At 44.8% G+C, this 17,237-nt stretch overlaps 1 protein-coding gene across 1 annotated transcript in view; it reads left to right on the top strand.

The window, feature by feature from the left end:
• LOC134339270 (vascular cell adhesion protein 1-like) overlaps positions 1-17,237 on the top strand; it is a 65,238-nt gene that overhangs the window by 6,016 nt on the left and 41,985 nt on the right. The window contains exons 4-5 of the mRNA XM_063035644.1: positions 242-535; positions 1,203-1,478. Coding sequence (XP_062891714.1) covers positions 242-535; positions 1,203-1,478 — 570 coding nt within the window. The remainder of the gene's footprint in view (positions 1-241; positions 536-1,202; positions 1,479-17,237) is intronic.

Genomic DNA, 17,237 nt, shown 5'->3' with positions numbered 1-17,237 from the left:
GAGTTCAATTAATGACTGCACGAGATCATAAGGACGACTGCTTGCAGCTGGAGCAGAAGGCAGAGTGAGAAACTTGAAATTAGGGGAAGAGAAGTCTCTCAAGAATGAAGTATATGACATTTAAGTGATGGATTAGGTGTAATAGCCTCCCAGGGTGTGTGACCCGGCCAGTCTCCAGCTCCATCTGTCAGTATTTACCACTGCAAACCAAACTGCAGTGAATTTCTTGTGTGTCTTGCAGCTTTTCCAGAGCTTCCGAGGATCCTCAGCAGAGACCCTGTAGAAGTGAATCAGGAGGTCACACTAACATGTGAGGTGCCAAATGTCTATCCAGCTGAGAAGATGAGGGTACAATGGTTTTGGGGCGGTGAACGACAGAATTCAGTAACAAATCAGTCAGATGCCACCACAGTCAGGGCAACAACTACATGGACACCACGAGAGACCGGTCTGACTGAAGTCTCCTGCACAGCAGATTTTGAGGATTATCCATCAATTCCACTGAAGAACGATAGCATTTCCATTGAGGTTTACGGTGAGTATGTTCACAGCACTCAGACAAGGACCAGAACTTACGTTTCCTGTTGTTAGTCAGTGGTGTTTCCTCAAGCAGTTGTGTCAGCATTGATTAAACTGGTAGCCCGAGACACAAAACGCCCCCAGTCAATGGGGCCATTTCCCAGTGAAATGACTAGCTTTTAATTGGAAGATGAGCATAAAGCTGTAGATCTGTAACAAATTATGATCTTACAGAGTGGTGGAGCAGTCTCAATGGGCCGTGTGACTAGGTCCTGTTCCCAGTTTTATCTTTGGTTGATGATGTTTCCTGAATATACTTACCTGAGAAGTTGTTAACAGTAAGTAAATCAGTCAGAATTTTCTGTGTAATGAAAGCTGAAATTGTGCAATCAAAATGAAGAAACAAACATCTCACAAAGAAATAAGCAATTTGCAGTGAGACAAATTTAAAAAAAACTACATGTGGTAGGAGTCCAGTGTTCTGGGTCAGGGATGAATGCCAGCTGTGATATTGGGAATTGTGTGGGGATTTTGATAATTATCCAGCCACATGACACACAGACGGGTGGATGTGATGTTCCAGACTGACCGTACAGTAGCTTTAGCTACATTAGTCCAGTCAGGCAGAGGGAATGCAGGACTTGCTTTGAGAAAGTTTCTAACAATGTTTTCTGTTGTTACAGTTTTCTCCAACCCTGAAATCCAAATGACCACTGAGGGCACTCGGGTGAATATTACCTGCAGTGTGTTTAACGTCTCAGGGGAACTTCAACTCAGACTGAAGAAGGGAAGTGAGATATTAGTGAACAGGTCAGCCAGTACTGGGCTGACTATCTACCACACTGTGAATCCACGAGCAGAGCTGAATGGACAGCAGTTCACCTGTGAGGCCGAGCTGACACTTCACCATCGCTCCAACACCATTGTTAAACGACAGTCCACCACTCCCGCTGTCCATGGTGAGTGACATCACACTGGTACTGCCGGGTAGTGATGTGTGAGGTTATCTGTTGCTAGTTATTTTCATTTTATTTTTTTTTATCTTTGTGGTATATATCAATTTTTTTTTTAAACAGAAAGGTTTAATTAATAATTCTGGATATGCGTTGATAGTGGGGAAGAAAGCACAGGACTACAGGAGTTAACAATGTTCCAGACATGAGGTTCAGTCTTTAAAAAGACAATGGGCTACAACACTCGGATTTGGGCTATCTATATTTCTAATATTACTTAAAATATTTAACTGTTTTCCTGCTATCGTAATTATATGTGCTGTGCGTGACTGTTTCCATTGTGTTTTGCACCCTGGCCACGGAGGAATGGTCTTTCATTTGGCTGTATTCATGGGGATGGTTGAATGACAATTAAACTTGAACTTAAATGAAATAGGAATGGGGAAGTGTGTGGTGTGTGGTGTGTGTGTGTGTGTGTGGTGTGTGTTGGTGTGTGTGTGTGTGTGTGTGTGTGTGTCTGTGTCTGTCTGTCTTTCAGGGGGGAAATAAAGCAAAGGAATACACAGTAAAAGAAATACAGGAATAAAGGGACACAGTGTCGCCCACCGATCCCTGAATATTGCACAGGATTGAGCTGAGGACATCAGAGGAATTCTTCCCTCTGAGTGAGACCCTGAGGGGAGGCCTGATAGAGGTTTAGATTAGATTATGAGGACACGCAGTCCTCTTTTAATGTCATTTAGTAATGCATGCCGGTAATGCAGGTTTATCGGATTATGAGAGGCCGAGACAGGGTAGATAGTCAGTCATTTTCGTCGGGGAGCAATATCAGGTGCTAAAGAACGTAGCATCAAGACGAACAGTTAAAAAGTTTAAAGGTGGTGTGCGGGTGAGTATTTAACAGAGTGGTAGGCACAAAAGGGCTGCAGGGTGTTGGTAGGATCAGTTGTATTTTAGTGATTGATCACACTGTGACCATGCAGGGAATGAAGGCATTATTGATCACTTACAGGCAGATTGGTTTCGTTTAACTTGGCTTCATCATCGACACATGTTATGGACTGAAGGGCCAGTCCCTGTGCTTTATTATTCTATATTCCATCCACTGATGGCCTGAGCACCCCCAGAATGGAGAATCGTGTGCCCCTCTGCAATGTCAAGATTCTCATGTTATTCTTCCCCATTCCTCCTCCTCAAATCCTTCTCCCTCTCTTCTCCTTATCCTCCCCCTTAGGTCTTCTATTCTCCTGCCTGGCTTCCATTCATGCCTCATCTCTGCAGCTTGCTTGGTCTCTCTATGCTCACTCCTTCTCCTCTTTCCTGACACCTCAGTTTCTCCCTTCACCCTTCCCTATCCCCTTCCTCTCACTCTCTGTTCTATTATCTCTCATCTTTTTTACCGTCTCTACCCACCCCCCTCCCCGCCGTATCTTTGCTTGTACTCTGTCCCAAGCGCTTTCATTTCCTGCTCCTTCTTCCTAATCAGAGTTTCAGATTGATACAGTAAAGAAACAGAAACTTTGGCCACCTGCCCGTGCTGACCATCGCTCACCCACTTGTATCGATCCTGTGCTCCTCTCATTGTCCTTCACCACCTACTGCTTCTTCCCTCTTGCATGAAGTTTCATAATTGTATGACCAATTTAATCTTTAATCATTCGCAGCAAATTTCAAAGTTACCTTCAAACATGCTACTGTGTGCGATAAAAATCTTTTGACAAATTTTACTTCTTGCATGCGTCTATTGCTTTTGCAATTTTTAACCTGTGATCTTGTGTTATATTTCAAACCTGGCTTTCAGAGCCCGATGTTTGGGAGCTTCCTTTAACGGTTTCTTTATGGTTGTCAACTCCAGTTATTGCCAAAACAACCGCATTGGGCACTTTCAAGTTCCTGAGTGTCAACTTTGCAGAGAATATATCCTGGGCCTGACATATCCATGCAGTTACAAAGAAGGCAGGACAGTGGCTTGATTTCATTCGGAGTCTGAGGAAATTTGGTATGGCGCTGTGACAAAACTGGCTGGCAATGCTAATTCTCCCACTAACCTCGCCCCGTTGCCCGGTTAGTCACTCTTCCTCGTTCCGTCCCAGGTCTCGTTTCCCCAGTAGTTCACAAACTTTGCCCTCCCGCTCTGCAGTTTTTGGGAGTTCACCACTTACGCACCCCACCAGTCAGACAATAGCTAGTTTGGCTAATCAAAATAATCCCCTCAGTTAACGTGCTGCACTGGTTTATGATAGATAAAAGTAAGGATTCTGGACACAGACATTTCAAACAGTTCATTTATTTTCACTCATGGCATTACATTGGTTTGTGGACAGCACAACAGCCCCCCAAAAAACTGGAGGGGCAGTTTGGGGTGTCCTAAAGTAATCCCTGGGCTAGTGGGAGCAAACACACTGTGCCTACGAAGGCAACACCACTGGTGGGCAGGCATCATTCTTTTATATTCATCTGAGTATGTGTACACTGATTTATAAGTTTAATCCAGGCATTTGTTGTGGAATAAATCTTAGGAAGTTAGAATCCACATTTAAAAACTTCCAATTCTGCATCTGAAATAACTACTGTGGTCGGGCCACGTAATTACAAACCGCCTCCCCCGACCAACAGTAGAGTTTCCTGTTCCTTCTCGGCCAACTGGAGGCAGATTTAAACCCTCCGCCTGGTTTTGCTAGAGAGGTTGTGGAGGTTGGAGTTGACAGTTACATTGGAAAGTTAAGGACAAAACGTGTCATGGAGAAAGCTGTCAAAAGAAGCTGTAGAAAGCTGCGAACTCGATCAGCGCCGTCGTGGGCAAAAGCGCCCCCAGCATACAGAACAGTTTTAAGCAGCAACCGCTCAAAAAGGCGGCATCCATCAGTAACGAAACCCATCACATGCTCCCTTCTCGTTGCTACCATCAGGAAAGAGGTACAGAAGCCTGAAGGCACACACTCAACAATTCACTAACAGCTTCTTCCCCTCCACCACCCGATTTCTGAATGAGAATTTAAATCAGGAGCACAAGAAACATAGAAACCCTACAGCACAATAAAGGCCCTTAGGCCCACAAAGTTGTGCCGAACATGTCCCTACCTTAGAAAAATAGAGAGCTATAGGTAAGCCGAGTAATTTCTAAGCTCTATGTACCCATCTAAAAGTCTCTTAAAAGACCCTATCTCATCAGCCTCCACCACCATTGCCGGCAGCCCATTCCACGCACTCACCGCTCTCTGAGTAAAAAACTTACCCCTGACATCTCCTCTGTACCTACTCCCCAGCACCTTAAACCTGTGTCTTCTTGTGGCAACCATTTCAGCCCTGGGAAAAAGCCTCTGACTATCCACAGGATCAATGCCTCTCATCATCTTATACACCTCTATCAGGTCACCTCTCATCCTCTGTCACTCCAAGGAGAAAAGGTCAAATTCACTCAACCTATTCTCATAAGGCATGCTCCCCAATCCAGGCAACATCCTTGTAAATCTCCATTGCACCCTTTCTATGGCTTCCACATCCTTCCTGTAGTGAGGCGACCAGAACTGAGCACAGTACTCCAAGTGTGATCTGACCAGGGTCCTATATAGCTGCAACATTACCTCTCGGCTCCTAAATTCCACAATTGATGAAGGCCAATACACCCTATGCCTTCTTAACCACAGAGTCAACCTGCGCAGCTGCTTTGAGAGCCCTATGGACTCGGACCTCAAGATCCCTCTGATCCTCCACACTGCCAAGAGTCTTACCATTAATACTATATTCTGCCATCATATTCGACCTACCAAAATGAACCACTTCACACTTATCTGGGTTGAAATCCATCTGCCACTTCTCAGCCCAGTTTTCCATCCAATCAATGTCCCACTGTAACCTCTGACAGCCCTCCACACTATCCACAACACCCCCAACCTTTGTGTCATCAGTAAACTTACTAACCCATCCCTCCACTTCCTCATCCAGGTCAGTTATAAAAATCACGAAGAGTAAGGGTCCCAGAACAGATCCCTGAGGCACACCACTGGTCACTGACCTCCATGCAGAATGTCACCCGTCTACAACCACTCTTTGCCTTCTGTAGGCAAGCCAGTTCTGGATCCACAAAGCAACGTCACCTTGGATCCCATGCCTCCTTACTTTCTCAATAAGCCTTGCATGGGATACCTTATCAAATGCCTTGCTGAAATCCATATGTACTACATCTACTGCTCTTCCTTCATCAATGTGTTTAGTCACACCCTCAAAAATTCAATCAGGCTCATAAGGCATGACCTGCCCTTGACAAAGCCATGCTAACTACTCCTAATCATATTATACCTCCACAAATGTTCATAAATCCTGCCTCTCAGAATCTTCGCCATCAACATACCAATCACTGAGGTAAGACTCACTGGCCTATAATTTCCTGGGCTATCTCTACTCCCTTCCTTGAATAAAGGGACAACATCTGCAACCCTCCAATCCTCCAGAACTTCTCCCATCCTCATTGATCTTTGCATCATCATCGCCAGAGGCTCAGCAATCTTCTCCCTTGCCTCCCACAATAGCCTGGGGTACATCTCATCCAGTCCCAGCGACTTATCCAACTTGATGTTTTCCAAAAGCCCCAGCACATCCTCTTTCTTAATATCTACACGCTCAAGCTTTTCAGTCTGCTGAAAGTCATCACTACAATTACCAAGATCCTTTTACCTTACTTTACCTTATACTTTATTGTCGCCAAACAATTGATACTAGAACGTGCAATCATCATAGCGATATTTGATTCTGTGCTTCCTGCTCCCTGGATTACAAATCGATAGTAAATATTAAAAATTTAAATTATAAATCATAAATAGAAAATTGGAAAGTAAGGTAGTGCAAAAAAACCGAGATGCAGATCTGGGTATTTGGACGGTATGGCCCAGATCCGGGTCAGGATCCGTTCAGCAGTCTTATCACAGTTGGAAAAAAGCTGTTCCCAAATCTGGCCATACGAGTCCATAGTGAATACTGAAGTAAAGTATTCATTAAGTACCTCTGCTATTTCCTCCAGTTCCGTACACACTTTCCCACTGTCACACTTGATAGGTCCTAATCTTTCACGTCCTATCCTCTCGCTCTTTACATACTTGTAGAATGTCTTGGGGTTTTCCTTAATCCTGCCCGCCAAGGCCTGCTCATGGCCCCTTCTGGCTCTCCTAATTTCCTTCTTAAGCTCCTTCCTATTAGCCTTATAATCTTCTAGCTCTCTAACATTACCTAGCTCTCTGAACGTTTTGTAAGCTTTTCTTTTCTTCTTGACTAGATTTATAACAGCCTTTGTACACCACGGTTTCTGTACCCTACCATATCTTCCCTGTCTCATTGGAACGTACCTATGCAGAATTCCACACAAATATTCCCTGAACATTTGCCACATTTCTTCCGTACTTTTCCCTGAGAACATCTGTTCCCAATTCAAGCTTCCAATTTCCTGCCTGATAGCCTTATAACTCCCCTTACTCCAATTAAATGTTTTTCTAACTTGTCTGTTCCTATCTCTCTCCAATGCTATTGTAAAGGAGATAGAATTGTGATCACTATCTCCAAAATGCTCTCCCACTGAGAGATATGACACCTGACCAGGTTCATTTCCCAATACCAAATCAAGTACAGCCTCTCCTCTTGTAAGCTTATCTACATATTGTGTCAAGAAAACTTCCTGAACACACCTAACAAACTCCACCCCATCTAAACCCCTTGCTCTAGGGAGATGCCAATCAATATTTGGGAAATTAATATCTCCCATCACGACAACTCTGTTATTATTACACCTTTCCAGGATCTGTTTCCCTATCTGCTCCTCTATATCCCTGTTACTATTGGGCGGCCTATAAAAAAACACCCAGTAAAGTTATTGACCCCTTCCTGTTCCTAACCTTCACCTACAGAGATTCCATAGACAATCTCTCCATGGTGTACACCTTTTCTGCAGCCGTGACACTATCTCTGATCAACAGTGTCACACCCCCACCTCTTTTGCCTCCCTCCCTGTCCTTTCTGAAACATCTAAAACCCAGCACTTGAAGTAACCATTCCCGTCTCTGAGCCATCCAAGTCTCTGTAATGGCCACCACAGCACATGTCCAAGTACTGATCCATGCTCGAAGCTCATCCGCTTTGTTCACAACACTCCTTGCATTAAAATAGACACATCTCAAACTTTTGGTCTGAGCGCCTCCCTTCTCTACCACCTACCTATCCTCCTTCTCGCACTGTCTACAAGCTTTCTCAATTTGTGAGCCAACCTCCTCTTCCCCAATCTCTTCATTTCGGTTCCCACCCCCCCAACAATTCTGGTTTAAACTCTCCCCAATAGCCTTAGCAAACCTCCCCGCCAGGGTATTGGTTCCCCTGGGATTCAAGTGCAATCCGTCCTTTTTGTACAGGTCACTCTTGCCCCGAAAGCGGTCCCAATGATCCAGAAATCTGAATCCCTGCCCCCTGCTCCAATCCCTCAGCCACGCATTTATCCTCCACCTCATTCTATTCCTATTCTCACTGTCCCGTGGCACAGGCAGTAATCCCGAGATTATTACCTTTGTGGTCCTGCTTCTCAACTTCCTTCCTAACTCCCTGTAGTCTTTTTTCAGGACCTCTTCCCTTTTCCTACCTATGTCATTAGTACCAATATGTACCACAACCTCTGGCTGTTCTCCCTCACACTGCAGGATACCTTGGACATGATCTGAAACGTCCCGGATCCTGGCACCTGGGAGGCAAACTACCATCCAAGTTTCTTTCCTGCATCCACAGAATCATCTGTCTGACCCCCTAACTATAGAGTCCCCTATCACTACTGCCATCCTCTTCCTTTCCCTACCCTTCTGAGCCACAGGGCCAGACTCTGTGCCATAGGCACGGCCACTGTTTTTTCCCCCAGGTAGGCTGTCCCCCCCCCAACAGTATTCAAACAGGAGTACTTATTGTCAAGGGGTACAGCCACAGGTGTACTCTCTGGTACCTAACTCCTCCCCTTCCCTCTCCTGACTGTGACCCACTTGTCTGTTTCCCGTGGCCCCGGTGTGACCACTTGCCTATAACTCCTATCTATCACCTCCTCACTCTTCCTGACCAGGGGAAGGTCATCGAGCGGCATCTACAGTTCCCTAACTCAGTCCCTCAGGAGCTGCAGCTCAACACACCTGGAGCAGATATGGCTGTTCAGGAGGCTGGGAGACTCCAGGATCTCCCATGTCTGACACCGGGCACAGAAAACTGGCCTCATACACATACTTCCTCCTTTCCACAAATAACACCGGTAAGCCTACCTCGCCTCGTCCAAGTACTGCCTAAGCCCATCGAGCCAAAGCCCTATCACTCTGCTGCCTCTCACTCCGCTGCCCGCTGGATATAGCGGTCTTCTTTTTAAACCTTTCATGCTCTACTGTCTGACATCATGCGCCTGCGCAGTCTCGCCTCTCTTTTACCCCGAGTAGTAAAAAACTCCCTTCACTCCAAAAAATCAGCCATTCACTCGCAGCCTTCTTGCTCCAAATCTCACTACTGAATAACCCTCACTACTTTTTCTCACAACTTATTTAATTTAACTATTCAGAATATTATATAGACTAGCTAAGTTTTAATTGATACATCTGACTTTAGCTACTCCTTCTCAAATTCTCAGGGTGAATTCAATCATATTATGATCACTTGTCCCTAAAGGTTCTTTTACCTTAAACTGTCTCATCAATTCTGGTTCATTGCACAACACCCAATCTAGAATAGCTGATCCCCTCAACCAGAAGCTAACCCCTCTTGGGATCCAGCACTAACCTAATTTTCCCAATCTATTTGCATATTTAAGTTCCCCTTGACTATAGTAATATTGACCATTTGGGATCCATTTTCTATCTCCTGTTGCAATTTGTAGGCCACATCCTTACTACTGTTTGGGGGTCTGTATACAATTCCCATAAGGGTCTATTTACCCTTGCAGTTCCTTAGCTCTCTCCACAATGATTCAACACCTTCTGACCCTATGTCACCTCTCTCTAATGATTTGATTTCATTTTTTACCAGCAGAGAAACACCATCCCCTCTAACTTACTTTCTGCCCTTTCAATACAATGTGTATCCTTGGACATTAAGCTCCCAGCTATAATGTTTCAGCCATGATTCAGTGATGCCTACAATATCATACCTGCCAACCTGCAACTGTGCTACAAGTTCATCTACCTTATTCTGTATACTCCACACATTCAAATACAACACCTTCAGTCCTGTATTCACCCTTTTTGATTTTGTCTGCCTTTTACATTGCAACTCATCCTGTTTATTGCAATTTTGCCCTATCAACAGCCTCTCCTCTCTACACATTGCCTCTGTATACCAGCTACCTCATCTTTAGGACTGTTATCCACCTTTCCTATGATACCTCTTGCATTGAAATATATGCAGCTGTGGACATTAGTCACACCATGTTCAAACTTTTAATTCCTAGCTTTGTCTGAGGTCTTACCAACATCTGCCTCCACAATCTCTCCACTAACCTTTCTGGCACTCTCATTCCTATTCCCCTGCAACTCTAGTTTAAACCTCCTTGTGCAACACCAGCAATCCTTCCCGCTAGGATATTAGTGCCCTTCCAGTTCATCCGTTCTGTACAGCTCCCACCTTCCCTGGATTGGGTCATTTCTTCGGCAGCTTGAACGGGGCACGACTGCACAAGCGCATGAAAGCTGGCCCATGAGACAGTGGGAGAGTTTAAAAACTGTGCAAATTAATGGAGCAGGCAACGGAGTAGTGGGAGACAGAGTAGGAAGGCTTTGGCACTAGAGGCTTCAGCGAGCAGAGGCTGAGGAAGAGCTTGTTCCCAGTGAGGTAAGGCCGGGTAAGTTCCTTTAATTAATCTAATTAACTTAGGAATGGGTAATGGAGGCAGCAGTCAGGGCAGTTGAGTGCTCCATTTGCAGGATGTGGGAAGTCAGGGTGAGCACAATTGTCCCTGATGACTACTCCTGGGAAAGGTGCATCCAACTGCAGCTCCTGACAAACCGAGTTAGGGAACTGGAGCTGGAGCTGGATGAACTTCGGATCATTCGTGAGGCAGAGGCAGAAATAAACAGGAGTTACAGGGAGATAGTCACCCTTAAAAGTCAGGAGACAGGTAGCTGGGTGACTGTCAGGAGAGGGAAGGGGAATAGACAGAATGAGCAGAGCACCTCTGTGACCATTCCCATCAATAATAAGTACACCGTTTTGGATACTGTTGGTGGGGATGACCTACCAGGGACAAGTTGCAGTGGTTGCGCCTCTGACACCGAGACTGGACCCTCAGCTCAGAAGGGAAGGAGTGAAAAGAGGAGAGCAGTAGTGATAGGGAATTCGACAGTTAGGGGGACAGACAAGAGGTTCTGTGGAAGAGATCGAGAATCCCGGATGGTCTGCGATATCTCGGATCGAGTTCTCAGTATTCTCAAGAGGGAGGGTGAGCAGCCAGATGTCGTGGTCCATGCAGGGACCAATGATGTGGGTAGGAAGGAGGAGGAGGTCCTGCAAGGAGAATTTAGGGAGTTAGGTGCAAAGTTGAAGGACAGGACCTCCAGGGTTGCAATCTCAGGATTGCTACCCGTGCCACGTGCTAGTGAGGCTAGAAATAGGAAGATAATGCAGCTAAATACGTGGCTAAGAAGATGGTGCAGGAGGAGGGCTTCACGATTCTGGACAATTGGGCCTTGTTCCAGGGAAGGTGGGACCTGTTCCGACAGGACGGGTTGCACCTGAACTGGAGGGGGACTAACATCCTTGCAGGAAGGTTTGCTGGTGCTGGTCCAGGGGGTTTAAACTAGATTTTCAGGGGGAGGGGAACCAGAGTGTTAGAGCAGATAGTGAGGTGGAGGAGGATAAAGGTCATGCGAGAACTGCAAGTATAGTGCATGGAGTAAAGCCAGATCTAACATATAGAGAGGCTTTGAGGAAAGAGAAACAGAATAAAGGGTGTAAAGGTAGTAGGGTAGAAGGGCTAAAGTGCAGGTACTTCAATGCAAGAAGCATCAGGAACAAAGGTGATGAACTGAGAGCTTGGATACATACTTGGAATTATGACGTAGTGGTCATTACAGAGACTTGTCTGGCACCAGGGCAGGATTGGATTCTCAATATTCCTGGATTTCAGTGCTTTAAAAGGGATGGGGGGGGGGGAGAGAAAGGGGAGGAGGGGTGGCAATACTGGTCAGGGATAATATTACAGCTCCAGAAATGGTGGGTAATGTAGCAGGATCCTCTTTTGAGTCAGTATGGGTAGAATTCAGGAACAAGAAGGGAGCAGTTACTCTATTGGGAGTATTCTATAGGCCCCCTGGTAGCAGCAGAGATACCCAGGAACAGATTGGGAGGCAGATTTTGGAAAGGTGCAAAAAATAACAGGGTTGTTATCACCAGTGACTTTAACTTCCCTAATATTGATTGACACCTCATTAGTTCCAATGGTTTAGATGGGCCAGAGTTTGTTAAGTGTGTCCAGGACGAATTCCTATCAAAGTATAGTGACAGGCCAAGTAGGGGGAATATCATACTAGATCTAGTATGAAGTAACAAACCAGATCAGGTCACAGATCTCTCAGTGGGTGAGCATCTGGGGGACAGTGACCACCGGTCCCTGGCCTTGAACATTATCACGGAACAGGATACAATCAGAGAGGACAGGAAAATTTTTAATTGGGGAAGGGCAAATTATGAGGCTAGAACTTGCGGGTGTGAATTGGGATGATGTTTTTGCAGGGAAATGTACGAAGGACATGTGGTTGATGTTTAGGGATCTCTTGCAGGAGGTTATGGATAAATTTGTCCCGGTGAGGAAGATAAAGAATGGTAGGGTGAAGGAACCATGGGTGACAAGCGAGGTGGAGAATCTAGTCAGGTGGAAGAAGGCAGCATACATGAGGTTTAGGAAGCAAGGATCAGATGGGTCTATTGAGGAATATAGGGTAGCAAGAAAGAAGCTTAAGAAGGGGCTGAGAAGAGCAAGAAGGGGGCATGAGAAGCCTTGGCGAGTAGGGTAAAGGAAAGCCCCAAGGCATGCTTCAATTATGTGAGGAACAAAAGGATGACAGGAGTGAAGGTAGGACCGATTAGAGATAAAGGTGGGAAGATGTGCCTGGAGGCTATGGAAGTGAGCGAGGTCCTCAATGAATACTTCTCTTTGGTATTCACCAATGAGAGGGAACTTGATGACAGTGAGGACAATATGAGTGAGGTTGATGTTCTGGAGCATGTTGATATTAAGGTAGAAGAGGTGTTGGAGTTGTTAAAATACATTAGGACGGATAAGTCCCCGGGGCCCGACGGAATATTCCCCAGGCTGCTCCATGAGGCGAGGGAAGAGATTGCTGAGTCTCTGGCTAGGATCTTAATGTCCTCATTGTCCACGGGAATGGTACTGGAGGATTGGAGGGAGGCTAATGTTGTCCCCTTGTTCAAAAAAGGTAGTAGCGATAGTCTGGGTAATTATAGACCAGTGAGCCATATGTCTGTGGTGGGAAAGCTGTAGGAAAAGATTCTTAGAGGTAGGATCTATGGGCATTTAGAGAATCATGGTCTGATCAGGGACAGTCAGCATGGCTTTGTGAAGGGCAGATTGTGCTTAACAAGCCTGATAAAGTTCTTTGAGGAGGTGGCCAGGCATACAGATGAGGGTAGTGCTGTAGATGTGATCTATATGGATTTTAGTAAGGCATTTGACAAGGTTCCACATGGTAGGCTTATTCAGAAAGTCAGAAGGCACGGGATCCAGGGATGTTTGGCCAGGTGGATTCAGAATTGGCTTGCCTGCAGAAGGCAGAGGGTCGTGGTGGAGGGAGTATATTCGGATTGGAGGGTTGTGACTAATGGTGTCCCACAAGGATCGGTTCTGGGACCTCTACTTTTTGTTATTTTTATTAACGACCTGGATGAGGGGGTAGAAGGGTGGGTTGGCAAGTTTACGGCGACACAAAGGTTGGTGGTGTTGTGGATAGTGTAGAGGATTGTCGAAGATCGCAGCGAGACATTGATAGGATGCAGAAATGGGCTGAGAAGTGGCAGATGGAGTTCAACCTGGAGAAGTGTGAGGTGGTACACTTTGGAAGGACAAACTCCAAGGCAGAATACAAAGTAAATGGCAGATACTTGGAAGTGTAGAGGAGCAGAGGGATCTGGGGGTACATGTCCACAGATCCCTGAAAGTTGTCTCACAGATAGATAGGATAGTTAAGAAAACTTATGGAGTGTTAGCTTTCATAAGTCAAGGGATAGAGTTTAAGAGACACGGGGTAATGATGCAGCTCTATAAAACTCTGGTTAGGCTACACTTGGAGTACTGCGTCCATTTCTGGTTGCCTCACTATAGGAAGGATGTGGAAACATTGGAAAGGGTACAGAAGAGATTTACCAGGATGCTGCCTGGTTTAGAGAGTATGCATTATGATCAGAGATTTAGGGAGCTAGGGCTTTACTCTTTGGAGAGAAGGAGGATGAGAGGAGACATGATAGAGGTGTACAAGATAATAAGAGGAATAGATAGAGTGGATAGCCAGCGCCTCTTCCCCAGGGCACCACTGCTCAATACAAGAGGACATGGCTTTAAGGTAAGGAGTGGGAAGTTCAAGGGGGATATTAGAGGAAGTTTTTTTTACTCAGAGAGTGGTTGGTGCGTGGAATGCACTGCCTGAGTCAGTGGTGGAGGCAGATACACTAGTGAAGTTTAAGAGACTACTAGACAGGTATATGGAGGTATTTAAGGTGGGGGTTTATATGGGAGGCAGGGTTTAAGGGTTGGCAGAACATTGTGTGCCGAAGGGCCTGTACTGTGCTGTACTGTTCTATGTTCTATTTTCTATGAAGAGAGCCCAATGATCGAAAACTCTATGCCCTCCTTCCTACACCAACTCCTTAGCTACATATTAACTGTATAATCTTCCTAGTTCTGGCCTCATTGGCACATGCCATGGATAGCAATCATGAGATCACAACTCTGAAGATCCTGTCTTTTAACTTAATACCTAACTCCCTGAACTCCCGATGCAGAACTTGTTCCTCGCCCTACCCATGGCATTGGTACCTACCTGGACCACGACTTCTTGCTGTTCACCCTGCCACTTAAGAATGCTGAGGACTTGATCTGAGATATCCCAGACCTTGGCACCCAGGAGGCAACATACCCTCTGGGAATCTTGTTCTTGCCCACAGATCCTCCCATCCGTTTCCCTAACTAATGAATCCTCTGTCACCACAGTGTGCTTCTTCTCCCCTTCCCTTCTGAGTCCCAGAGGCAGACTCAATGCCAGAGTCCCGACCACTGTGACTTTCATCTGTTAGGGAATACCCACCTGACAGTATCCAAAGTGATATACCGGTTGCTGAGGGGGATGGCCACAGGGGTACTCTGCACTTCCCTTCCTGACTGTCACCCAGTTTCCTGTGTCCTGCACCTTGGGTGTAACTCCCTCTCATTTCTGAACCATTACTTCCACAATGTTTTTGTCTTGGGTTTCAAAACCGTCTTTCAGAGCTGAGTTGCCTAGTGGGAACTTTCCTTAATGGTTTGAATGCTCTTGTACACAAGCCAGGTATCCAAGCGTTCGCAGATCTGAAACTGTCTCTTTCTGCCGATGGGGGGAGGTTTCTCCACTATGACTATATGAGAACATCAGTATCCTGTGGTTGGCAACGGTTCCACAGGCTTACTGCCGACTTCAACACAAAACAAACTCTTCAATTCTGACCTGCGCATAACCTCCCAGCACACTTGCCAACTCCAGTTACTGACCACTGCACTGGGCTAAGTTCCTGTTACAAGCCTGGGTTGATAGGCAGGCTCCTCATCCCATCAGATCCACATGGGTGCACCACGCTTAACAGTAAACTCGAAGTGAGAACTGCATTTCAGACTCCAGTGTCTGCCTTTGAATTACTTTAACGTTTTGAAGTTACAAAATATAACATTGGCATCAAGGTGCTTTAAAATGAACATGAGGTGGCCTTTGACCTGTTAAAGCACAATAAGATGTTTGAACTAAAAAAAAGACAGCAAGTAAGAGAATGCAGCCAACACACGCAGAGATGTCGAGTTTGAAAAAAGGCCATTAATGGAAAAATTCAGGGTTCATAAAGTGTGAGTACTGGATGATAATAATCATTAAAAATCAGAAATGGCTGGCTATTTCGGAAAGATCGACTTGTTGGATTACACCACGGGTAATTGGCTCATGTATACTGAGCTATTGTAACAGTATTTTGAAATAGATGAAATAGCCAATGAGAAATGAGTACCAATTTTGTTAAATGCTTTGAGTTTCAAGGCATACAGTTTGCTTCAAAGTTTACTGCTCCAACTAAACCAGCCAAACTGACCCTTCCTGATGTTGTCAAAGTAATACAGGAACACTTGAAACCAAAGCTATTGTTTATTGTAGAATGATTTGGGTTTCAGAAGTGGAATCAAAAAGAAGGGGAGTCCTTTTCAGCAGATGTGGCTGAATTGAAGAGATTGTCTGTGCATTGTCAGTTTGGTAATTTGCTTAATGGTGCACTGGGAGATGGTTTCATTTGTAGAATCTCAAAAGAAAACATTCTAAAACTGCTCCTAACTGAAGCACAACCTGTATTTGAAAGTGCAGTTGAAATGGCTGTTTTAATGGAAACTGCAGACAGTGATGCAATTGAGTTGCGCTCAGGAAGGAAAGTGAGTATGAATAACTTTGCAGCGTCTATACATAAACCAACCTAGTCAAATAAGTTATGTTACCATTGTGCCAGCGGCTCATATACACCAAACAAATCCAGATGTAAAGGCGGAACTCGCAGAAAATGCAACAATTAGGTCAAATGCAAAGAGCATGTCAGGTGGACAAAAATAAATGGATTGCACAGGAAAGAGAAAGAGATAAAAAGTCAAGTTTTAGTTCCAAAAGCAGCACCAGTCTGCGTGTTGTTGATGAAAAATGTGAGAGTGATGAGAGTGAGACAGGACTATGTAGCCTTGAGATTTACAGTGTGTAAACAAACAACAGACAGCAATATGGCTTACACAGAAGTGAATGGAAAATTTATGAAAATGGAATGAGGTACTGGCTCAGCTGTCTCAGTCATTTCACATAGTGAGTTTGACCAGTATTGCAAAGACACTGAACTGAAGGCTGCAGATTTCCAACCAAGAATTTTGTACTGAAGAAAAGATTATTCCTGTGGGAAAGATGTTATCCCATAAACGTAGGAAAGCCTCTACAGCATTCTAAAATGATTATCTCATCATGGTCCTGTTGTTTCTGGGTGGTTTTAGTATGCTTATTAATTTCTGAATTTCTCGCAACAGATACTCTTCAGAAATCTATTCATTAGCCATAAAACACTAAGATATTGTGAAATTCATTACATAGATGTAAGTCAATTTTGAACATGAAGATGTGGGAATAAATATCAGGCACGAGGATTGAGTGGCAAATATGAGAATCAGGGAAAAATATGTGTTTTGAGAATAATCAATAGTTTTATAATCAATGTCAATGATTATATAAATTCAATTGTCAATGACTTGTACAACTGCCTTTGTGATTGTTTTATAGATTCATCCGGGTTACCAACATGGATAATTCCAGTAGTTTTACCATTGGTAATTGCTGGAATCCTCATCACTCTATAACTGACCATCTGCAAGAAATGCAGACACCAAAGGCAATGAGCTGGGAGTCTAATTTAGAAAAACAATGCTGGAAATGTAATGTAATGCACAAGTGTTTAAGACAAGAATATTCAATATGAATGGCATAACATGCTGATTGTGGG

Source organism: Mobula hypostoma, chromosome 29 (assembly GCF_963921235.1).
Source record: "Mobula hypostoma chromosome 29, sMobHyp1.1, whole genome shotgun sequence".
Lineage (NCBI taxonomy): Eukaryota > Metazoa > Chordata > Chondrichthyes > Myliobatiformes > Myliobatidae > Mobula > Mobula hypostoma.
Note: the sequence above shows the minus strand (reverse complement) of the source record. Positions and strands in the feature narration are given on the sequence as shown.